Here is a 26,511-nt window from a genome sequence, read left to right as displayed (position 1 = left end):
ATAACTCAAATAAACATTCATTACAATCAAGATCTGTAAAAGAGCAGTTCTAAACACACAACACATCCAACTTTGAAATTTGAAGCAGATGAGCTACAACAACAGAAAAGCACAATACTGTCAGATGAAAACTGCAAACTGAGGCTTCAAATGGTCTCACCAGCATTGAGCAATATAATATTTATAATAAAGTTAGTCTGTGGGTGACATGGTGGCTTAGTGGTTAGCACTGTAGCCTCACAGCAAGAAGGTCGCTGGTTTGAGTACTGGCTGAATTAGTTGGCATTTCTGAGTGGAGTTTGCATGGTCTCCCCGTGTTCACATGGGTTTCCTCCGGGTGCTCTGGTTTCCCCCACAGTCCAAAGACATGTGCTATAGGTGAATTGAATAAACTAAATTGGCCGTGGTGTAAGTGTGTTCATGTGAGAGTGTATGGGTGTTTCCAGAACTGGATTGCAGCTGGAAGGGCATACGCTGTGTAAAACATATGCTGAATAAGTTGGCAGTTCATTACACTGTGGCGACCCCTGATTAATAAAGGGACTAAGCGGAAGGAAAATGAAATAAATTTAGTCTATTTATTATTTAATAATAAAGTTAGTCTGATCTGCTGAGTCTTGATTTGTGCTGTGACATTCGAACAGTAGCTTAGACACAAAAGCTTAGATCCATCCTGCACTATAGGCTGCTGCTGGTGTAATGGTTCAGGGGAGATTTTCATATCACCATAGATAGACTGTGGAATATTGTTGTTGACCATCTCTATCCTTTTTGATCACAGTTAACTCATCTTGTGATGAGTTCGCAAAGCTCAAATACTGTATTTTAAAGTGGACTGTTGAACGTGACTTCACTATACTCAAAATCTCACTGTGGCCACATCTTAATACAACAGGGCACCTTCAGAAACTACTGGAATGGGAGATTTGCATCATAGGTGTACTGTTGTGTACATCCATGTTATTGCATATGTAAATAAAATAAGAAATCCAAATCATTTCCCAACTTTTGCTTAAAGTTACATAATAAAAAAAGACGTTATAATTCATCATCAAGAAGTCATATCTATGTAAATGCAACCATATCTAATTGTCTGAATGTTGTATAACATTTGTGAAACAAGTTTGTGCGGGTCACTTCACTCTCCTGGTCTAGCAACATTTTCCCACCAGTGTCAATGATGATGGTGTGTGCATGTGTGTGTGCATGTGTGTAGAAAGTGGGTGTGCACTCAGTTTGAATATGCATGCTTTTTTTGGAGATAGGTATGTACTGCTCCTGTTGCTGATCATGAAAACGCAGTGACTCTTTCAGAACGCACCGTTACTGAGCAGCACACACTGAGGTAAGCCTTCATTCTTATAGAGACGAAATATGCTTAATAATCATAACTAAATAATCAAAACTAAATGCTAATGCATCCTTTTATTTCCATATTAAAATTATAACATAATATGACAGTTTATTTAGTTATGTTTAGTTATTCGACATTTTAGAAACTCTATTTTACGCTCTTTGTTTTTCCTTTAAATATTGAGGTATTAAAAACTGCTATGGGAAAAATGGGTTTTGAGGTGGAGATTGATTTGTGTAATTACAGTCACCCTGTTTTATTCCTCTTGTTAAAATTTTGAATTTTAATAGAAGAACTTTTAACTTAAGAAGTGCAACGTGAACTTTAATGCCAGTATGATTTATACTGAAGTGTGTGCGCATACACCACACAGCAGGATTAAAATACTGAATTCAACACAGCAGTTCAAATAGAAGACGTTTAACATAAAAAAAGCAAAATTTGTCACTTAATAACTTTTTCACAGCACTGATATAGTGCAAACAAAACTGCAATTCCAGTTCTTTTTTTACCGAAGACTTCTTTTCTCCCACAGTCCCTCTTCTTCAGTGCTTTCAGCCATCAATCAGATCTATCGTTCACCATCATGACTGAGTCTGCCGAGGCGGTGGCTGCCAACGTGAGCAGCAGGAGACACGCCACCATAGAGATCACCAACCTGACAAACAACTACTGCTTCCTCAACCCAAAGTGAGACCAAAACTAACATTAAACCAAGCTTTCAAAACTAAAACTTGTGTCTGAACATTTATATGGGTCAGAGATTTCGGTGTCCAAGTTAAAATTCTATTTATTTAAGTGATATTTTATACACGTGAAACATAGTAAATGCAGTTAAAGTGTTTACATTGATGAATACAATTGTTTTTTTTTTAATAAAATTATATTATTATATGTTCCATTATCATACAGCTTATATTTATGTCAAAATGAAACAACCTATTCTGACCTGTACTTAATCAATACCTGTATATAAAAGTATAAAATATCATCCAGCATTTTGATTAGATTTTTAAAGATGAAAGTTCATGCTAACATTTGGATAAAATCTACATAAGTATAAACACATACATAAGTATATATTTTGGGCTTCCACTGTGATCTTTAACTGTAATAATTTTTATATGTCATCAAATGATTCTTGTTCTAAATATGCCTGACAAGTTTGTTTTTCTATATTATATATTGTTTTACTTAATGACATTTTATTGGACGTCTTCTGCTAATGTGCATTAGTCATTTGTGTTTTGTGTCCAAAACTAAACTGGACTCATTCTAGTATATGGGGAAGAGCATTAATGTTGTACTTTTCATTTTCAACCCATATACAGTTGGTCAGAATTATTAGCCCCCCTATTTATTTTTCTCCCCAATTTCTGTTTAACGGAGAGGAGATTTTTTTTTCAGCACATTTCTAAACATAATAGTTTTAATAGCTCATCTCTAATAACTGATTTATCTTTAACATGATGACAGTACATAATATTTGACTAGATATTTTTCAAGACACTTCTATACAGCTTAAAGTGCAATTTAAAGACTTAACTAGGTTAATTAGGTTAAGTAGGCAGGTTAGGGTAATTAGGCAAGTTATTGTATAATGAAATTTTGTTATGTAAACTATCGAAAAAAAAAAAAAAGCTTAAAGGGGCTAATAATTTTGACCTTAAAATTGTGTTAAAAAAATTACAAACAGCCGAAATAAAACAAATAAGACTTTCTCCAGAAGAAAAAATATTATCAGACCAATCAGACGCTTTCTAAGTCACCATAAATTACCTAAGTACCATACCACAGCCATCTTTGTTTTGAAGAATCCCCCCTTCCACCCCTAATCCTCCACCTTTCCTAGATGGGGGGCACGGTGGCCCAGTGGTTAGCACTGTTGCCTCACAGCAAGAACGTCACTGGATCTAGTCCTTACCAGACAAGTTGACGTTTATGTGCGGCGTTTACAGGTTCTCCCCGTGCTCGCGTGGATTTCCCTCAGGTCCCCTGGGTTCCTCCCACCATCCAAAAACATGCGACTTAAGTTCATTCATTCATTCATTCATTCATTCATTCATTCATTCATTCATTTTCTTTTCGGCTTATTCCCTTTATTAATCAGGGGTTGCCACAGCGGAATGAACCACCAACTTATCCAGCACATGTTTTACGCAATGGATGCCCTTCCAGCCGCAACCCAACACTGGGAAACACCCATACAATCTTGCATTCACACTCATACACTATGGTCAATTTAGCTTATTTATTTCACCTACAGTATAGCGCATGTCTTTGGACTGTGGGGGAAACCGGAGCACCCGGAGGAAACCCCAACCAACACAGGGAGATATGCAAACTCCACACAGAAATGTCAACTGATTCAGCCGAGGCTCGAAACAGCGACCTTGTTGCTGTGAGGCGATCGTTCTACCCACAGCACCACTGTGACGCCCACGACTTAAGTTAATTGACTAATCCAATTCGGCACCATAGACATGCTCCTAGTAAGTAGTTATCTCTTCATAGCAATCCCTAATTGTTCATTAGCTACAAAGAGCAGGGGAGTTCGTGAGATCTACCTGAGCTCAAACTCCCCTCTCGCCCTGTAAATAGGAGGAAGCCCCGGGCTCCAGGATCTTATGAGCTCAGGGCTCCCTCCCGGGACAGCATGCCAAACACTCAACTGTTTTAACATGCCAAACTGTTTTTACTCAGTAAATGCCATACTAAATTATAAAGAAACATTCAATTAACCAATTATTTTCTTGTAAAACATATTCAAATCAATTTCAAAAATCATTTTTTTCCAATGTGCAATGAAAATGTCCATCATACTTTCCCAAAATATTTAAATAATGTACTTTTTGTTCTTGTGCTGTTGTCAACCATGTCATCTATACATTTCATAATTGTATTATTTTGTCTGATAGCCTCTGCCCATCTGCTATGACAGAAAGCTGTGACAGTTGAAAGCTGTGACAGTTGAGAGCATGAAGTGCCCAAGACTCCACGCTTATTTTTTATTTATTTTTTTGTCTTTTTGTTATTTTCATTCATTGCCTTTCAACACACTATTCACAGATTACTTATACTATATAATGTCACAGAACCATGTGCAAATTACAACATCCTCAAGACTGATGTGTGTAAATCCCACAGGGTTTATCTGGAGAGCGGTGAAACCTCCAATCCACCTCAGCCTACAGTGCGCCCCCTCAAGACCGAAGTGTGTACTTTCAGCAAGACTGCTGCACATGCCACTGGCAGCGTGGGGGTTCTGACCTATGACCTCTTTGAGCGAAGAAGAAATGACTACACTGAGACCCTGGCCATCATGTTTTCTGTCCCTTGGGACTACAATCTGTATAAAAATTGGTTTGCTGTGGGCATCTACCCCAAAGGAAAAGAGTGTGACCAGGCACTTTATAAAGAAATGTACTACCAAAAGAACCAGCATGGCTTTGTGAGGGAGGAGGCCAATGGGTCAGGCATTAACTTTGAGGGTAAAAACCTGGACATCAGGGCCACCATGTGTCCTATGGGCAGGGCGATCGTAAAAGTGGAGGTGTGGGACAAGCTGTTGAGTCCTATGGCTCAGCTGGATTGCTAAATGTATAAGTTAGTCAGCCATTTCTGAAGCCATTACTGAATCAAAATAAGAGGTATTTCTTGAACAAAGAAAATCAAACTGTACAGATATTGGAGTTTGATTTATATATATATATATATATATATACAGTTGAAGTAGCCCCCTGAAATAATTTTGACCTTAAAATGTTTTTTAAAAAATTAAAAACTGCTTTTATTCTAGCCGAAATAAAACAAATAAGACTTTCTCCAGAAGAAAAAATATTATCAGACATACTGTGATAACATTTAAAAAAGAAAAAAAATTCAAAGGGGGGCTTATAATTCTGACTTCAACTGTATGTATATATATGATTTTTTATTTTCCCACACACATTTTTAGTACACAAGCTTCAGGGCTAAGGATTCTCAAATATGTACATTTATTTAAATACTTAAATAAAAATTAACAATAATAAAAATGATTATTATTATTATTTTCAGTAAATGAACCCAACACCATTCTTAAATTGAATTTCCCTACTTCACAAATTATGCTGGTTTTGATTATAAAGTACCTGACATTTTCTCTTTCATGTTGATTCATGTTCTTAAATGTTGACTGTTGTTCATTTTATGAAGCTGCACCATATAAACTATACAATACATTCAGGAATTTCCAAGAGAATTGTAATCAAATACAAGAGAAACCAATAAAATACTAATGGACAATTACATTGTTGTCACTCTATACTTTATTTCCTGTAAGCCTATAACATTCTGTGCATTGTTTAGCATAGTAAAATAAAAATCATATCATATTCTGAATCTAATGTAAGATGTAGTTTGCCATTTTGCCTCTTTTTGTGCCAGTTTTGTCAATTAAAGTACATTTAATTAAAAGTAAAATTCATTCATTCATTTTCTTTTTAGCTTAGTCCCTTTATTAATCCGGGGTCTCCACAGGGTAATGAACCGCCAACTTATCCAGCATGTGTTTTATGCAGCAGATACCCTTCCAGCTGCAATTTATCTCACCCAATTCTCCTATAGTGCATGTCTTTGGACTGTGGGAGAAACCAGAGCACCTGGAGGAAAGCCACGCCAACACGGGAAGAACATGCAAACTCCACACAGAAATGCCAACTGACCCAGCCGAGGCTCGAACCAGCGACCTTCTCATGGTGAGGCGATTGTGCCAACGTGACACCCCCAAAGTAAAATTTTATTAAATTTAAAATAAAAGTTAATCCGATTTCATATTTTGTTTGAATTAAAGTAGAACATTAAAGAAAATGTTTGGCTGATGGTGATGTTTGGTGATTCTTGCAAGTCAGCAGTCAGACTTCACACTTTTTACACTTTAGGAAAAAAAACATATGCATACAGTCAATGTTATTGTTAATGACATTACATGTTATTATGCATCACAAAGCTCATTCTCTATGGAGTAAAGGGAATAAGGTAATAAAAAGGGTTTAGTTTCTTACACAGAGTGATTGTTTCATATATCATCAAAAACGGTATATTAGATTTGTTCTGTCTGTCTTTGTTTTGTTTTTTTCTTTTTTTCCATACTACCCTAAACATAGCCTTTGACTTACAGTATGTATGAATCAACTAGCCCCAATGTTTCAGCTTAACACCTTGAGTGGCCTGAGACTGAGTAAATTAACAGCAAATTTGAATTATTCTCTTTAACCAAGCTTACTGTTTTCCTCTTCCCAATGGCACGTTACTCATATTTTCAAATTTAATTAGAAACGAAATGTATTGCAAATGTCCCCTTTGCTACCGTACACCTTATATCAGTGTTTCTCAACCACGTTCCTGCATGTTTCTGCACGTTCATGCATGTCTCCTTTATCTGTCACACCATTACTCGTCTTTCAGTCTCTGCTAATTAGCTGATGATCTGAATCAGGTGTGTTTGGTAAAGGAGACATGGTAAAATGTGCTGAGCTGGTGGTCTTCCAGGAACGTGGTTGAGAAACACTGCATTATACCTTAAATGTTTGCATATACATTTACTAATGTATTAAATCTAACACTATTTCTTCAATAGCTTCCTAGCCAGCTATTTAGTCTAATTTGAACTCTGTAAAATGATCTGAGGGTGTTTAAACTGGATCTAAAACACCTTTAATATCCCACACGTTAAACGGTTTGCTTTTCCTGTCAGAAGAATGCCTCAGATGTGTGTTTACAGTTTGCTCATGCTTCCTGCAGGCTAAATCCGCTCTCATATCAGGCAGCCATTGTGTTATTATTCAGTCGAACCATCTTCTGGCTCATTTTTTTTTTCTTCATCAGGGCAGAGATCCTTTTGAACAATGCACGCCGTCTGTTCTTACTGCCACTGCTGAGGGTATTTTCAAATAAATATTTATTCTGTAATTTCAGAGCTATACCTTTGCTTTTTTATACTGAGCTTGAAGGCTTGTTGCTGAATCTATTTGTTGTATTCAAAATCTCAAATGAGAGCCGAGGCTGTTCGCCGTAAGCTGAAAACAGCCCTGTGTAAATATTTTGTAATATGTATTTGGAAATTCCTAACGCCTGAAGAGGGCAGCTGAGCCATGGGAAGCGGAAGACAGAGACGGAGATATAAAGAATGAATCATGGCATCAAAGAGCTGGCAGAGAACATTTTTACATCTTTAAACTCCTCTTGTCCTGAATTACTCCTTTAGTGTAGGCACTGAGTGATGTCTCTCCAGCTTACTCAATGTTTACAATTCACAATCTCAAACATCAATGCCAATTTTTCACTAAGAGATGGAGCTGTAATTGGCAAACTAAAGGTTTTACAAGCAACTATGACTACTTGCTTAAATCCGAAGGGAACCGATATCTAATTTAACGCACCAGCAATCCAGTCATCAAGGTCAAAGAGCAACATTTGTAGAAAGCACGCCTCAAGAGACTGAAACACTATTAACAACATCAAAAATAAACACACGTCTGTTCTGAGTTATTAACCTTCATGCTGTGTTCAAATACTGGGTGATTTTTTTTGTGTGTTGCAGGACAATCTGACCCCAAATTAATTAACCAAACATCACACTTTAAAAAATAAAACACACACACACAAAACTGGAAATGCTTTACTATTAATACTTCACATATATTACAACAAAAATAAATATGGGAACTTTTTCAAAGCTTCATATTGCAAATGTATTATATGAACTTTCTAGAAAGTGTTCATTAGATTGTTCATTCAGTAAGATCGATTCATGTTTTTGGAGATGTCTATGCTCACCAAGGCTATGTCTATTTGATCAAAAATACAGTAAAACAATAATGATCAGATACTTAAAAGTCTTCAGATGTCCATATACTTTAAAATATCAGTTACTGATATTGAATTTGAGCATCCATCACCCAGTCCAGTTTTATTTTAATATCATTGAGTAATATTATAGTTTTCAGTCAGCATTTTTGGTAATACTTTATAAATAATTATCCATTATTATTAATGTATTTACAAACAATGAACAATCAATATTTACAGTATTGATTCATCTTTGTTATTGTTAATGAAAAAAGTTGTTCATTGTTAGTCATTGTTAACTCAGAGTGCATCAACTAATATTAACAAGCACAACTTTGTATTTTAATAATGCACTAGTAAATTAGTAAACTATGATTATTATATGCTGAACAAGATGTTTAGTTCATGTTAGTAAATACATTAACTGGCATTAATTTATTGACCATTTTTTTAAATGTTATAGATTTTTTTTTATTTTATATTTTGATTATATCCTATTTCTATTTTCAAAATTTTAGCAAAAACTGTCACATTCTGTAAAAAAAATTACAGAAATTTACTGTAAAGTAGCAGACGTTAAATGAAATTTCTTCAATTTAAATTTTCGATGAATTTCTGTCATTTCTCGTCTGATATTTCACGGTAAATTTCTGTAATTTAACAGCAACTATTTTAAGTTTTCGGCACCCCAGCTGCAGAAAAAAAGTAAAATAACAGATTTTTTTACAGTGGACTCTATTTTATATTTGTGTATTACATGGTCGTAATGTTGACAAAGTGTCCTCATTTGTAAGTCACTTTGAATTTTCCAAAACATGATAAATAATTGTATTCATTTAAAAAGAAAAGTTAAACATGGAGAAAATAAAATCATGACACACTGTAAGTAGTTAGCATTCTTATGTAAGTATCTTAGCATTCTGTTAGCAATGCTAAGATCATGAACTTGATTCCAAGCTATACCATGCTTGTATGGCAGCTTGAAACACACTTAAAGGGCACATCTTTTACCTCCTTTTCAAGATTTAAGATAAGCCTTTTGTGTCTGTCTCCAGAATGTGCTGTAATGTTTCTGCTTAAAACACCCATCAGATTATTTATTATACCTTTCAGAATATTGGATTTTCTGCTCTGAACACACTGTAGCTGTGGGCAGTTCTCCCTGCCCACCGTTCCCAAGTGCCTTTCAGAGTCTGCCTCAATCTCTACCTTGGCTGCATCAGATAAACAACACAGTGACAGACATGAAGGAAGCAGATCTCTTGTAAAGTTTGTGAGAAATACTACAGTAAGAACTTTACCAATGATTATTTGATGGATTTGTTGTGGAGTGATGAGTCGATGAGAACAATAAATCACACACATTGTCGTTACAAAGTTCACGCACAGACACAGTACGCATGTTTAACTTTGCACAGCAGATGTGACAGGATACACGTTAATATCCACTGCTGTATAGATATCCATTATGTTAATGTACAAAATAAACCTGATTTTACGTCCACAATCCGAGATTGAATCGTCTTCTTTTATAATTGTACTGACGCGTGGCTGTGGTAATAACGTAAAGCCGAAGTAAATTGCTGTAATTTATTATAAACGTGCACTGTTTTAAAAACGTTTTAAACTTGTAAAACTCATTCTTGATCACATTTGATGATGATTGATGATCACAACGAGCTGAACAGATCTTTTAATCTTAGTTAATTTGCGTACATCCTGTCCTGTTGATATGATTAATCACGTTACTATGGAGACATGTTAATACGCGACTGTCAATCAATTCTGTGGGTGGAGAAACTGCACTTCTATGTCACGTTGCAGTCTGCCTCAAAAACGGAAGGATTTGGATCTTATTTTAATGTCAGGAAATTAAAAAATATCACTCCAATATGACTGTGAACACACTATACCTACTGACAGTTCTGTCCAAAAAGCTTACAAAAGATGATTTGCATCATAGGTGCCCTTTAAAGTAGAGTGAGTAGAACCATGGTGATTATATTGGTGCCGTGACCCGGATAGAATTGTGGGGGGATCCTATATAGGAGCTGTGTAAGAAAACCTCCCCTCGCTTTACTCAAGATGCACACTAGCAAGTGACACTTAAGGCTCAAGTCTTAAACATCCTTGTTAGTGCACCTTCTTGCTTATCTATACAGCCCCTTTATAGACCAATACAATGTTTTTTTTCGCGATGTGTTGTGGCATTTGCATGGAAAGCCATAAAACATACAACAGGCTAAACATCAGCTGTTTACAGATATCTCTGGAGCATTGTTGCACAATAATGGGGTGGTGAAGAACTGCTGTAAACAGATGGCAAGTGCTTTTCTACTGTGGGTTTACTGAGTCAAGTGGGTGGATTTCCCCTACAATGAAGCTGGAAGCAGGATCCTTTTTTCCCTGGTGTATTTATTTTGCACCGTGAGGGAAATATTTCTAGTTTTGCTTACGCTGTGTTGCGTGCGTTTGAGCATGGGGGTGTGTGTCTGTGCACACCACAGGGAAATGCCAATTAGTATACAAAAATGAATAAGGTTTGCACCTGTACGTTCTTCATATACTTCATTAATGTGAGATATCACAGAATGTGTAAGCTATGTGCAGGTTTTCCTCAAAACTCTAAATGCTGTGGCTTTGTGAATGCATTTCTGTTTCTGTGAGCCAAAGGAGTCAAAGTTCAGCTGGAGCCTTTTCTTGTAGATGGCAGTGAATAGATGACAGAAAGCTGTTTTCTATTGATGGCCATTGTACTAAAAATATTCCAGATATCAAATCTGGACAAAAACAAGCAACACCTAAATTGGAAACATTTCTTTCTTTTACAGTAGATATTTTTGGAGGGCTCATAAAAGTGTGTGTTAATATGTGTATGTGAGAGAGAAGAGAGAGAGACATAGTTAGCACTGCCGCCTAACAACAAGAAGGTCGCTGGTTTGAGTCCCGGCTAGGTCTGTTGGCATTTCTGTGTGGAATTTGCATGTTCTCCCAATGTTGGAATAGGTTTCCTCCGGGTGCTCCCGTTTCCCCTACAGTCCAAAGACATGCGGTATAGGAGAATTGAATAAACTAAATTGGCCATAGTGTATGAGTGTGAATGAGTGTTTATGGATGTTTCCCAGTTCTGGGTTGCAGCTGGAAGGTCATCCGCTGAGTAAAACATATGCTGGATAAGTTTGCGGTTCATTCTGCTGTGGCGACCCCTGATTGAAAAAAGGACTAAGCCGAAGGAAAGTGAATGAATGAAAGATGGGCTGTTTTGTCACTAGAAAGGTGGAAAAGTGTTCATTTGCAAGAGAACACACATAATTGCAGAAACTTTATACAAAGGCACTGGGCAAAGATTGCCCTAAAATATTGAGCAATTTAAGTGGATTTTAACATTTTGAAATCATCAAGATAGCTTTCTTAGCATTATCAATAATGTTCTGTTTATTATAAAATGTGCTGTAATTATATATTGCATATGACTAAAAGTCAAGCTTTTTGAAAGTCTGAAAGTCGGGCGTAGATTCTAATTAATTGTTATAGTCAATGTTTTATCAAACTTCAAAAGACTAATATTTGTCTTAATATCTTGAAAACAACTATAGTGAAATTGCAGAAACAACTATATGCTAGCTTTTATCACAAACTTTTTTATTTACAGTAAACTGTTTCTACAACATATTCTATCAGACAAAGCCTATGTACAATTGCACCAGAAAAGACTTCTTCATGCATGTCTGATTTTAGATTTATCTTGTTAAACCATAATTCACATCTGCTGCTGTTGTGCTGTGTGAGAGTGCCACTGTGTGGAGAGATCAGGTAAATACAAATACTATGTACGCTTTTATGGTTATGATTACTTTTAGGACGCTATAGGCTAGTAAGTGTCATGTAGCCATGTAAGACAAAATATGTTACATATGACAGTATTTCATTTGAACAAAATAGCAAAGAAAGTTTTCAGTCAAACATCCAAGAAACCAATGGGGGTAAGTAAAAATACAGAGTAATACAAATATGCTTGTGTGTGTGTGTGTGTGTGTGCGTGCGTGCGTGCGTGCGTGCGTGTGTGTGTGTGTGTGTGTGTGTGTGCGTGTGCGTGCGCGCGTGCGTGTGCGTGTGCGTGCGTGTGTGCTTGTGTTTGCTTCAACAATTATTTACCTCGTCTGTGAACTGTGCTTTAGTTTGTCAGTGATTTTGGCCACCTCATACTGGTGTCTGATGTCGGCGATAGCAGCTCTCAGACGCCCACTCCTGTGCTCAGAATGACTACAGCTTCCCTACAAACGAGAATATCAAGAAATATAGATGAGTACGATCTATAGAGGTACGTGTGCTATACAATATCTACAATTTCAATGTCTATTTGTGGTATTTTTATTTTAAAAAAATAAATAAATGTAGACTCACCGGCCACTTTATTAGGGACACCTGTCCAACTGCTTGTTGGCGCAATTTTCTTATCAGCCAATCACATGACAGCAACTCAATGCATTTAGGTCGAGACGTTCTGCTGCTGTTCAAACCAAACATCAGCATGGAGAAGAAAGGTGATTTAAGTGACTTTGAACGTCTTGGTCTGAAAAAGAGAAAATATCCAGTGAGTGACAGTTCTGGGGGCGCAAATGCCTTGTTGCTGCCAGTGGTCAGAGGAGAATGGCCAGACTGGTTCAAGCTGATTAAGGCAACAGTAACTCAAATAACCACTCGTTACAACCGAGGTATGCAGTAGAGCTTCTCTATTTATCTAATTATCTAAATACATAACTACAACTAAATAATGATAATAATAAAAATAATAATAATAATAGCCTAAAAATTACCGGTTGATTTTGGTACAGGTATCTGTATGCGATTCAGTATATAGTTTAAGAAGAACATATCCAGATAAATCAGGGACTAAGCTGAAGAAAAATGAGTGAATGAATGAATGAATGAATGAATGCATTTTCAAAAGGCTTTTTTATTTCACAATGCTTACTGCTTTTATAAATCAGTTGCAACACAATGCATACACAAACAAAATATATAGTGCGTTATTTTTAAGGTTAAATTAACTGTCAACAGTCCATAAAAAAGTCATAAATGGTTTCAGAAGAGTGATCAAATGTTTCTACACTCTTAGGAAATGTGGTTATGAATTTTCTAATTAGCATTGTACTGCTTGCAAAGAACAATGCTTTGAAAGTGCTATATATTAACTTAAAATATGTTTGTAATAAAATAATGTAAGTAATATTTGTATGAATGGTGTTTGTTTTATTATTATTGGAATTATTCATATTAATTGTATATAGTATTTATTAATATCTTTTAATTATCAGTTTTCTTCTGTGTAAAAAAATGAATCATTGATAACTGGAAAACAAACGTTTATTAGCACTTGTTTTGATAAAGAATTAAATGCTGCATATCTGAAAGATTTGTTGTTGTTCTTCTTCTTCTTTTTCTTTTTCTTCTTCTTCTTCTTCTTCTTCTTCTTCTTCTGACCAAAAAACTGTCATGTTTGCAGCTTTATTTAGCGTAAGTGACACTAGTGGGTGCGGAAATTACATACTGGGCAGTATTTTTAATTCACTAACTGTTTCTCACAGCAGATCTGAAGTGTTTAAAGTGCGTGTATTGATTTTTTATGCATGCACTTTTTTTATGTCAGCTTTGTTTATTCAAAAATGAATGTACTGGAACTTCATATCTAACGTGTTGACAAAATGCATGCATGGTCTGCGCATTGGCACAGACTGCTTTGAACACAAGAGGGCAGTGTTTGCACGTCAAATAAAAGTTTATGTGCAGACACGAGATGAGTCGAGGGGATCTGGAGTCCAAATGTGGAAAGTATTATTTTACGGGTGATTAAACACATATGCACATGCATGGTTGGTCAAAATTAGAGAACAACCCACAATTTGATCATTTTGAGGTCAATGCTTAGACCAGTATTTATCTATCTTTTTCTAACATTCACCACTTTGGAGGTGGTGAAGGATTCTGCTGTCCCCCGTTGCCCAAACAAAACACTAATAAACCAGGGCAGGTTTATTGAAATAACATTTAAATAAAAAATAAAAAAGAATCACATGACATCAGATGACAACTTTGAAATGTTTATGTATTAGTGCTTTTTGTCATTTTCCAAACTGCATGCTTACCTTAATAATCTTATTACCTATATTTTAGTGGCTGCAAATAGCCTGTTTTGTAGTACACGTCTTTTCAAAATGTGTTTGAAGGCTTGATACTGCCAACTCTCAAGTCGCATTTGGTGTTAATGCTGTTAATGTGAGGTCAGCATTTTGTTAAAAGTGAAACAACAGTATTTTTTGGTTTTGTTCCATGCCACAAACTTATCCACTGCAAAATTTTATACCCGCTACCACTTTTTGCCTCTCCACAGTTTTTGTTCTGCTTCAATCAACACTCTGACATTAACCCATTCTTGCAGGCTTCTCAATGTAACATTTTCTTTGCAGTCTGACGTTGTTTTTTAAGGCAAGAGTGCATGCTCAATAAAAAGGAGAGATGGGCACAAAAATGAGCAAATTTCCTCCTATTTGTTGCTTTCCACTTGTCATGTCATCTATTCCCACCAGTGGGCTTGCCTCACGTTTTGAGAAATGCTTGCTTAGACCAATAGACCCTTTTCACAATAGCGTCACTTCACTTCCCCCTAGCGACAACGCAGTGTATTTTTAGTTCCGGTTTACCTTTGAATGAATGGGAGACTTCTCTGAAAAATTTCCAAATAAAACTATTAACATTGCATGATCTGATTTAAGACTATTATTGGTATTGAGCATATGTCCAAATATTTGTCTTTCAATACTGAGCTGCTTTCTGAGTTTGAAAATGATTAGATTATTAAGGAATAAGCTATTGATTATCAAGGTAGGCATATGTTTGCAACCTTTTCACTTATTAATTAAGTTTATTTCCTCAATAATGGATTTATTTTTACTTCAATGCTGCTCTGAATATAAATGTATATTATCTGTTATATGTATGTTCCAGCATAAGTACAATTCTTTATTAAATCTTCTTATATTACCTGGTAAGTATGTCTATAAATGCAATTAGTTTCATCATTTATTATTTACTGATCTAATGTTTGTTCAATTTCTCCATTTGAATGAATTAATTATGTCTTACCGCCACCTTTTGGGTGGTTTTGATATCTATACTACATTTTAATTAATAATGTTACAAATAAATTTATAATCTAATAGTACTGAATTCATATGCAGTTTTCTTGGTGTTATTTTTGCAATTGTGAATTTTAATAATGATTTTGTTTGATTATTAAGTCACATAAAACATTGTTATTCTATTTCATTTAATTTGAATATTAAATAGACATAAATGTTTTGTGTTCATGAATAAAATACCTAAATAGCAAAAAGTCACAGAACTGAGAATGTGAATAATATGAATGTGTTTGTGAATCAGCTGTCCACTGTAAACAGGACACAAAACAAACAATAAAAAATAAATCTGGCATCAAAAAAAAGTTCAGCACCCGTGTAAACATCTGTTATCTTTATTTGACAAATGCTGACAAGTCCATATCAACTCCACTGCAGTAAAGACAGCAACACAAAGCAATACTCTCTGTTTAAAGTCCCATTTTTTTCTGATTTAAGTGGAAATCTGGATGATCTGTAAGTTTTTTTTAGATATCAGACATCTCACCTTGAACGCAGACAACAAAGAACAGCCGTGATCACAGTCTAACCTTATCTGTAGTAAATATACAGCTGACTGGGTGAGTTCTCTATGGGGATTTCTGTGTAGGCGGAAGTATTGATACACTGTGTGGAGTGAAACCGGACACCACGTGACATCATGTGAAAAGGGTCTATTTGAAATTCTCCTAACAGGAGTGAACGTTTTTTAAGCATATTTCATGAGTTACACATGCATTACATGGACAAAAAAACTAAATTAGAATTATCTGAATAAAAAAAAACATCAGAAAACTTTTAAAAACATTTTTTGATAATTTTTACTGGTATTGGTGTTAATCCGGCACCCGCTGGAAAAATCCTTAATTACCAGACAAATATGGAGGGCCACAGTTCTGCAGAGTTAAGCTCCAACTTGTCTTGAAGACCTTAGCTGGTTCAGAGTCTTTAGCAGTATATTGTATATGTACATACATACACACACATAGCATATTAACATTCTTTGATTGTCATAGAGTAAACTGATGCTGTCAGAAACGCTTGCATGCAGTAGGGGAGTTTACCCAGAGTTTATATGAGTGCTGGAAATTTTGAAAATGTTTTCAAGTTGTGAAACGGCTTAGATTTTAGATGAAATGTTTGATAATGTAGTTAGGGTGTAATTATCTTAATAAATATGTGAAAATATTGAACTATTTATTCATTTATTCATTCATTTTCTTTTCGGCTTAGTCTCTTTTATTAATCTGGGGTCACCACATCAGAATGAACCTCCAACTCATCCAGCATATGTTTACCGCAGCAGATACCCTTTTTTCCTTACACTTGAAAACTATAACTAATAGCATCTGATATGAGGGTGAACTATGTGCAGTATATGTAGGCAAATATGTCATTTCCTACTTGTAAAATGCTGGAAAGGTTTAAAATGCACCTGGAAAGTGCTTGAAAAGTGCTTTAATTTGACTTTGGAAGAGATGTAAGAACGCTGTTTATCATATGGGCATCTACGAAAACATGTAACGTAATCTATGTAGCAGAGAGGCGGGAAACAGCTGCCTACATTTCTCTGTTGGTTCCCATGACTTAATCTTTGAGGCCATGAAGTCAGTCTGGACACTCCTCAGAGGCTGTGAGAGCCTGGATTTCACTAAGTGTGTTTTATATATAGTAGACTGACAGTTTGGGAATTTAGTTTGAAGTTCCGATAAGAGGAAATCAGGCTATTAAAAGTGCTTAAATAATACTCCACATCTTTCCCTACTCTTCTTCTAGTTTCTTTAATGCTGACTGTACTGGATAAAGGTTCTTGAGAGGCCTGTTTAGTTTGGCAGGTTGTGTTAGGGGGCAGAGCTACTGTATACTCACATCCAGAGCAAAGGAGGCTGATGCAATCCCTGTGTAACTACACATACTCCTCAGCTTTCAATCTGCTATAGACTGGGACCACATGTAACCCTTACCAGTCTTTGCGAGGTTCAAATCCTTTTCTCTCCTACATCTAAAGTTGTTTTTATTTCATGCGTTTGCATTGCTTAATATAAAGCAGAAGCTGCCACACTATTCTTTCATTTGTAAAAAGTCTGTGTTAGAGGAAGTTGACCTGGAAACACTGCATGAGTTGTTCATTGTGAACAGATCACATGTCTTTCAGTCTTAACTGCTTTTAAACCTAAACATATTTTTAGATTGACTCAAAATGGAAAGAAGATAAACACAAAATATGTGCATGTTCGCCAGTAGTAAAGATCTGAAAAGTTGATTTGTTTCTCTCTTTCTTTGTTAGCATTTAGCATAGCTTGCATTGAACACATTTTGGTTGTGTATGTGACCAGACTTGATGTTATGAATCATGTAATTGTTAGACTGTTATTCAGAGTTTTTTCTCCCCTTAAGACATATGCCAACCACAAGACATTCTTTTAGCAAGAGCAGAGCTCCATTGAACTCTGCTCTCTGGGAATCATTAGTGCTTTATCTGTTGTTTAGTAGTTGTTGAGTCCCTTCAGACAGCTTCGTATTTTTAGAGTCGGCAGCACCGATCAAAATAGCACAGAGAGTTTGATAAGAAGGTACTTGGACAGAAATGTAGCTGTAATTGTCTCATGTCCGTTGCTGTTTCAAGTTTACTTCCTTCCTCAGACATCTGCTTCGTCCCAACAGAGCAGTTATATTGCTATCTAAACAGTTCAGTCAGCCATGTTTAGTGAGCTGTCTCTATGTTTATCCTCTGAGGGGTCATTTGGGTTTCTGTGACTTAGCCAGGTGTTGCTAGGTTGTGTGATAGTAAGTGTCCTTACCTTCATGGCCATAGTGTTTGCTTTGGAAAAAAAAAAATCAGAGGTATGTGGAAGAGACATGTGGAAAATGTGGCTTTCTGTTTGGTGTGTCTGAAATAAAGTAAGCGAACTGACTTTCTGTTTGCTTAAATTCAAATATTGTTCTCTTTACACAGCACTACATGTGTTTAGGATAGATATGATTACAGAGTGATTAGTTTTATTTGACTAAGCTTTGAATAAGTCATTTAAAAACCTTGTGTCTATAAAGCAAGATAATATTAATAGGCTATGTCTAAACAGTAGTCTGGGCTGAATGAGAGATGACAGTGGTTTCTTGTTCAGTGTCACGAGGTCGGAGGTGACAGTGGGAGGGCTCACACCAAGGTTAGGGGTCAGTAACGAATCAACAAAGATACAGAGATCTTACTGTGACGCTCCCTTAACAGTGGGTTGTGTCAAATATTTAGCGTGTGTGTGTGTGTGTGTGTGTGTGTTCAGTGTTTCTCTAAACTTTCTCAATCACTTCTTTGTAGCTTACAGTGGCCACACCCCTGTACTGATGATATCATCTGTTATAATTGATTCCTGGCATTTTTTGAACACAGTTGTGATTATTTGAATGCAAAACATGTGCGTCTGTGTTTTATAGAGCAAAAAAGGAAGTCATACCAATTTGTGTTGACATGAGGGCAGACTTATTGATGACTGTGCTTAGATTTATTACCTTTCACTATTAACATTTACTAACATTTAAAATGTTCATCATATTGTGTTCTTTTTTTATTCATGCAGTTAGTAGAAGTAGTAGTTATGTTGTATAAATCTCTATGCTAAGAGCTCGTTGTCAGTAAGCACTTCCCTTTCTGAGATCTGTTTCTTTAAGAGAAGAGGGGGGAGGAGGGTGGACCGGCTCTGGGTTTTGAACGCCCCTTTTTTTAAACAAAAATTCCTCTCTCAAGAGTTTGGCATTTCCTCTGAGCTCACACACCGAGAGCCCGCGTACACAGTGACAAAAGGGGGGATTTTCAAACATCCTGAATGAGAGGACTGCTTTTGCCCTCGGCACATGCCGCATCTGTAAAGGAACCCAACAGGGTGAACTTTTCCTTACACGACAACTTTTGTTCAAAGTGGTGGAAAGAACATCAGCTGGGCCTCATTTTCAGCATCTGGACGAGTGGATCGGCATGGGCTAGCCCCAACCATTCCCAAAGAGCTGAAGTGGACTGGAGAAGGAGCAGGAGGAGGATGAGTGTTTACACTCTCAACCTCAGGTTTTTCTGGCCACTGGTCACTTGCATCCTCACTGCTCTGCTGCTACTGCATCAGTACATCTTTAGAGGATTAGAGGACCAAGGAAGTGACTGTGCTAACCAGGGACCAGGAGTTGTCACACTTTTCAAGTACATTCTGGCATTTATTATGTGCTACTTCTTCATAAGGTACTGCTCAAGTCAACCTGGCTCTGTAAGGAGGGGTTTCCATAAAGTCCTAGAGGTTCATGGAAAGTCGGGAGTCTCCAAGCGAGAGTTACTTAATGAACACTATGAGAGGCATGTGCGCCTCTCTCCACATGTTCTGGGCCACAGCAAAGCCCATGTTGCCAAATTGGTCAGTGAACTTGTCAGGGTGGGCCGTACTGATGTCCCACCAGAGTCCTCTCTGGCCTTCAGGGGAGACTTCATCCAGATCGGCAGCTCCTATGAGGAGCACAAGGTGGGCTCACCTGACTGTTTTGATATCCTCGTACCTCTGCGAGCTCCTCGTGGGCTGAAACTGGAGGCCGTCGCTTGCACTGACAAACATGGAGGACCACCGCTGTGCACACTAAACACACCTCGCAAGGCAGAGTGGACACGCCGTCACAAGTCCTTTACTGACACATTCTTGCACAGTTCTCAAAATGTCTATAAGATGAGCCCAGATTCTGTCCAGCGCTGGTTTTACATGGCCACACAGCGCTGCCTTGCTGCCGTACGTTACCCTTTTGATCAGCGCTGCTCCCTCAGTCTCTCTCTCAGTGAAGAGCAGCAGGTTCTCCTCCGTATGACCCCCCGCTCTGATTACGTCTGCTGTCACATATCTATGGGCATTCGGCTGATCCCAGCATTTCCTCTCAGTGATGGAGCCTTTTTGGTGGCATCTCAGCAAGGAAAGGACTTTTGGACAGTGTATTTTCCTAGACAGGAGCAGAGACTGCTGACATGCCTGAAAGGCAGACTGCCCTTCAACTCCTGCCATCTAAAGTGCCTTCAACTCCTAAAAGAGATCTGTAACCTCAGTGGAGAGGTGCTGGACCAGCAGTCTGGAGCAGAATGGGGAAGGGTGCTTTCGTCTTATGCTCTGAAGACCGCCTGGATTCGTCTGCTGCTCAGTACTCCCCCTGAGGCCTGGGATGACTGCAACCTTGTGGAACGGCTAGATGATCTTCTCCGCAGTCTAAGGGACAGCCTACAGTCTCGGGCTCTCTGCCATTTACTCCTCGGAGGTGTTAATGGCCATCTGCCAGACTCTGTTGCTCTGCCCAAGCTTGTAAAGGAGATGGTACCCTCAAACCTGTGGGCAGAATTCAGTGACGTCACCCTCGATATGGTCTCCGCCCGACTGACCTACTCCTGGAACCACCTCCCACGCCTCATTCGCCTCGGGCGACCACAGAGGACCAGCCTTGGCAGAGGAGTCCGCTGCAAATATGTGGATGCAGAGTAAAGGTCAACTATAACTGGTATTACTAAACACGCAGTGATGAACTTCTGCATCTTAGTGTTTTATGTTTTTGGACATTTATGTCTCTTAAAATCAGTGTTTCTTTTAAATTCTGTTAAAAAATATTTTTTGCTCGAAGGTAGCAGCCAAAGCACTAGATTAGACCATTATGGTAGCAAAGGTACAGTACAAAGGTACAGTAGTACATCAATCATTTCAGTCTTGGTACTGTATAAATCAGTATTGTACTGTAATTGAAGAATTCACTTCAAAATGTTGCTTGAATTTTACTTTAGTAATAATTTTCTTTTTGTGCAAATTTATTTATCATATCTGGAGAGACATGTAGATTTTTAAAACAAAAAAGGACCAGTGACCATTCATATATTTATTCTAGGAGTCATTTTAGAGATAAAAACTCATTCCAGCAAGCATTTTTTGTTTTTAAAATATGTCTAATAGATGTCTAATAGATGTTTAAACATAGTCGTCTTGGCTAAAACAAGGCTAATTTGAGCTGTCAGTGAAAATCTAATAGACACCTAAGAATATGCTAAAACTAGACTATAGTCATCAAGTTAACAGAAATGAATGACTACACATATAAAGTCTGTCTAATCGGTCTATTTGATGACTAGTCTAGTTTTGGGCTATTCTTAGACGTCTATTAGATTTTCACTGACAACCCAAGTTTAGCCTTGTTTTAGCCAAGCTGTCTATGTTTAGATGTCTATTAGACGTCTAATAAACACAAAATTGTTTGCTGGGATGTGTCTGACCTGCTAGACTTGAGTTGACTCAGTGTGACCATGATGTCTTGGTAGTGAGTAGTCAAAACAACATAAAGACCAAAGTTTTTCCACACCCACACAGTATTAGTAATGCCAGCCTGAACAGATGAACATCCTGTTTTGAAGATTTCAAAATCATATGCTATGATGACATGACATTTTGATCTAGCAATATATTACATATTTTTTAATGAATGAATTATTGATATTGTTTCATAACACTTTTAGCATTGCTTAACTGATTGCTTAAGCATTCAGATGATGAGTTAGATCATAAATTGTGCTTCAGTTCACCTTAGTTCATTACTTCATTTGACCCACTGAAGGATGAGGCATAACTTCACTTCATCTTGCTAGTCTACAGGGACCCAAACATGTGTGCGCATCATCTTTTCCCTCACAGACATGCTTCTACAGGCTGTCGCTATAGAGACACGCTACCTCAGCCCAGGGTCACTTATTCATGCTGTAGCTTTAGTTTTAGTTGCTGATTGCTTTCCATTCACTTTTACAAAGCAGCAGATTTCCTCATTGATATCTTGCAGGTACTGATAGCCACAAGGTTAATTTGTTAGCCTCTTTTCTCATCCACGAAGCTGTTCTTAAACTAAGAGTTCATGGTCCTTCATGTCAGGCAAATTAGTTTCACCAGCTTTACAGGGAAATGCTTTAAGCTTCATTTCTGGTGTTGCCTAAAAGCAGAACAAACAAATGAAATAAGGAAATGAAACGGGACTTGCTCTGAAAACTATGCTAAAATGTAGTCCAAAACAAGCAATATAAAAATACAGAGTGACTGATGTTGAATGTTTTCATATTAATGTATAGTTCATTTAATGTATATTTGGTACTGTATATGAATGTAAGTTGAATGTAAAATACTTTGTACTTGATGTACATATTTGAGAAAAATATTTTGTGTGTATATGTATGTGTGGTGTGTGTATATATACAGTAAGTAAATACATTTTGTAAAGATATAATTTATATAAATAATAGATATAATTTAAATGTTTTTAATATGTGAATTTAAATAAAATCTATATTTTGGACTGCATAGAGTTTCGTCGAATGTTTCTTAATTTTGACACCTGTAAAAATGTTTTTGGAAACAGATCCCAAAGACAGAGCAATGTCAGCAATTTATTATATAATAAGAATTATTATTTTATTTATTTATTTATTTATTTTACAGAGCAGAGATTGCCTTTAGTGAAAATAATTTAAAATTATTAAACAATGTTTTCTATTCCCAACTTAGCCTATTTGAATATTTTCTTTATTTTTCTTAATTATAAAGAGTTTTTTTAATTCACAACAAAAACATTCTGTATAGTCAGTGTTTATCCTCAGTTGAGTGCAATGTTTATAGCAATGTGGCTCAGTGTAAATTATAGTGTGGCTCAAATCTGGTGCTCTCTAACATAAGGACATCATTTCATCCTTTCTAATTATCGTTTAATTTATGCACTTGCTTGCAGGATTTGATTACATGGGAATGTGAGTGGCACAAGAGGTCAGTGTCTGTTTAGGGCATAAATAATTTATCATACCAGTGAGTTTAATTGAAAACAGTCAGTTCTGCTTTTTAACATTCTCTCTTATAGTTAAAATGCTCTATCTTTATTCTGTCTGGTTTCCTGTAATAAACCTAAATGTGATGAATGCCGTGGGTGTAGGTGTGACATGCTTATTCTCTTGAACCCCGTCATTTAGGAAGACTTTGTTTTACTTTTTTTAAATTAAAGGAGTAGTTCACCCAAGACTTATGCAATTATTTACTTCATACACTTTATAAATAATCATCACACATAACATCATACATACTTTAAAATGAGATATAAACATTATAAATGTTATTTCTAAAATAACTTGTTATATTCTCTAAAAACACACTATTAGGACATCTGCAGTGGGTCACAGATGAAGGAAGTAAACCATTTTCTGTGACTCTTTGTAGAAGTTCAGGCATCTAAATTGCATGAAAAGTGATTTCCAAAATTTTGTGTCTGAAACTGAACATTAAATCATTTATTTATTGAAAATCTTTCATGCCAGACCTGTTCATTATCCAATGTTAAAATAAATGTAAAAACAAATGCCCTTGGGCAGTCTATCATTATAAACACTGAACACTTTTGTGGAAGTAAAACACGTGACTATGAGTAAACATTAGAAAGACACCTAACACAACAGCAGAGGTCACTATAAGTCTGTGTCTGAAAACTGTCAGCCATGTCTTTCAACAGGTTCTCAAGAGCTTGACCAAATTAACTACATCAATTCACTTCTCACTCTCAGTTCTAAAAGTTTTAAAGGTGCAAAATGAATTATGGCCACGTGGAATACACTGGTTTCTAATTATCAGTTTGTCTAGCTACTAGAAAAGCTGCAGAGCATTCACATACTCCAAAAAAGAAAATAAATAAATAAATGAAGCATGGTGGATTAGTCAATTAACTGAAGTCGCGGGTGTCGTGGTGGTGCAGTGGGTAGCACGATCGCCTTACAGCAAGAAGGTCCCTGGTTCGAGCCTCGGCTGGGTCAGTTGGCATTTCTGTGTGGAGTTTGCATGTTCTCCTGGTGTTCACGTGGGTTTCCTCAGGGTGCTCCGGTTTTCCCCACAGTCCAAAGACATGCGGTGTAGATGATTTGAATAAGCTAAATTGGCCGTAGTGTATGTGTGTGCAAGAGTGTGTGGGTGTTTCCCAGTGTTGGGTTGCGGCTGAAAGGTCATACGCTGCGTAAAACATATGCTGGATAAGTTGGCAGTTCGTTCCGCTGTGACGACCCCTGATTAATAAAAGGACTAAGCCGAAAAGAAAATGAATGAATGAATGAATGAATGAAACTATATATATATACACACACACACAGTTAAAGTCAGAATTATTCGCCCCCTTTGAATTTTTTTTCTTTTTTAAATATTTCCCAAAATTATGTTTAACAGAGCAAGGAAATTTACACAGTATGTCCGATAATATTTTTTCTTCTGGAGAAAGTATAATTTGTTTTATTTAGGCTAGAATAAAAGCAGTTTTTAATCTTTTATGAACCATTTTAAGGTCAAAATTATTAGCCCCTTTAAGCTATATATTTTTTCGATAGTCTACAGAACAAACCATCATTATACAATAACTTGCCTAATTACCCTAACCTGCCTAGTTAACCTAATTAACCTAGTTAAGTCTTTAAATGTCACTTTAAGCTGTATAGAAGTGCCTTGAAAAATATCTAGTCAAATATTATTTACTGTCATCATGGCAAAGATGAAATAAATCAGTTATTAAAACTATTATGTTTAGAAATGTGTTTAAAAAAAATCTTCTCTCAGTTAAACAAACATTGAGGGGAAAAATAATTAGCGGGGGCTAATAGTTCTGACTTCAGCTGTATATAAATATATCCACACATTCATTTATTCTCTGGGGAAACCGGAGCACCCAGAGTAAACCCACGCCAACGCAGGGAGAACATGCAAACTCCACACAGAAATGGCAACTGACACAGCGGAGGCTCGAACCAGCAACCTTCTTGCTGTGAGGCGACCGTGCTACCCACTCCACCACTGTGACACCCGCGATTTAAGTTAATTGACTAATATCCAATTCGGCACCATAGATATGCTTCTAGTAAGTAGTTATCTCTACATAGCAATCCCTAATTGTTCATTCTTGAGATCTACCTGAGCTCAAACTCCCCTCTCACCCTGCAAACAGGAGGGAGCCCCGGGCTTGAGGATGTTATGAGATGTGTCCCTCAAAGGACAGCTTCTAAACTATATTCAAAGGATTTCCGAAGTGTCCATCAGTTGTATTTTTTTCAAACTCCATTCAGGGCCCTTCAAAGTGGACAGTTTTTATCACTTTGGTTTGGAATGAAACTTCAATATTGCGCTACACCACCCAACACTGTATATAAACACACACGCACACACACACACACACACACGCACACACACACACACACACACACACACACACACACACACACACACACACACACACACACACACATATATATATATATATATATATATATATATATATATATATATATATATATATATATATATATATATATATATATATTGTGATTATGACTTTAGAAAGTATTACATCGCTTTATAACGTTTATTATTACCATTTGATGAGTCTCACCGTACAGTTTGATATAGGGCTTGGACCCGGAAACCACTTCGCGTGACGTCACACTTAACAAGCGCATAGACATTTACAATAAAAGACAGCTAGGCCCTATCTGTTAAATAATGTCTATGGTACAACCCATGCACTCAATGGTTAGAAAATCCACTGTGAGAGGTTGCGCGCCAAACGAATTCCAGCATCTGACAGCACAGCTGAATCTTATCGGAGTAAGTTTCTAAAAATATATATTATTTAATTAAAGTAACGTTTGTATACATGTGGAAATAAAATAAAATAAACTTTGTTTCATAGACAGCTTGCTAAGTTTAAATAACTTTTACAGTGTCTGACCAAGACGTACAGCACCAGTTTCATCCGCTGCGTGAGGCCGTTCGGCATCAGAGCAGCAACTGCTCATGAGCCGCTGCCCCTCAAGCCGAGGACACTTCCACCCACTCAGGTTTTAATGCAGAAATGAGCATCCTGTCACACACAGACAACACAGCTTCCAAACGATCCTAGGACATCAACCATCATATTCTGAAGATCGTACATCGGTGTACCTTGTTCACAGGGCGGCAGCAGGTGGTCGCAGCTCTCGTTAACTCTCGGTGTATTTCAGCAAAGAGCAACAAGTGTCTGCAGCCAGAGAGGTGCTGCTGTAAAAGCGGGCGGGGAGAGAGACGCGCAGTACAGATTTGATATCCATCAGTGCTTCTGCAA

General features: G+C 36.9%; 2 protein-coding genes across 2 annotated transcripts; both read left to right on the top strand.

Annotated features, from left to right (window-relative positions):
- The first annotated feature begins 1,242 nt into the window (after window positions 1-1,242).
- Window positions 1,243-5,644, top strand: apnl (actinoporin-like protein). The gene is made up of 3 exons (XM_056451238.1): window positions 1,243-1,345; window positions 1,890-2,044; window positions 4,502-5,644. The coding sequence occupies exons 2-3, from the start codon at window positions 1,941-1,943 to the stop codon at window positions 4,950-4,952; spliced, it is 555 nt and encodes a 184-aa protein (XP_056307213.1). The 5' UTR covers window positions 1,243-1,345; window positions 1,890-1,940; the 3' UTR covers window positions 4,953-5,644.
- Window positions 5,645-19,148: 13,504 nt separating this feature from the next.
- Window positions 19,149-22,579, top strand: LOC130221242 (inositol 1,4,5-trisphosphate receptor-interacting protein-like 2). The gene has a single exon (XM_056453630.1). The coding sequence runs from the start codon at window positions 19,182-19,184 to the stop codon at window positions 20,850-20,852; it is 1,671 nt and encodes a 556-aa protein (XP_056309605.1). The 5' UTR covers window positions 19,149-19,181; the 3' UTR covers window positions 20,853-22,579.
- Window positions 22,580-26,511: the final 3,932 nt, after the last annotated feature.

The sequence above is a fragment of the Danio aesculapii genome, chromosome 3, assembly GCF_903798145.1.
Source record: "Danio aesculapii chromosome 3, fDanAes4.1, whole genome shotgun sequence".
NCBI lineage: Eukaryota > Metazoa > Chordata > Actinopteri > Cypriniformes > Danionidae > Danio > Danio aesculapii.
This window is presented reverse-complemented; position numbering and strand designations above follow the sequence as displayed.

What these genes read in the sequence shown, in the direction of transcription:
- LOC130221242 (XM_056453630.1), top strand. Translation starts at nt 19,182, where the DNA reads ATGAGAGGACTGCTTTTGCCCTCGGCACATGCCGCATCTGTAAAGGAA.
- apnl (XM_056451238.1), top strand. Translation starts at nt 1,941, where the DNA reads ATGACTGAGTCTGCCGAGGCGGTGGCTGCCAACGTGAGCAGCAGGAGA. An exon ending in TACTGCTTCCTCAACCCAAA is followed by an intron (nt 2,045 to 4,501) that starts GTGAGACCAAAA and finishes TAAATCCCACAG; the next exon opens with GGTTTATCTGGAGAGCGGTG.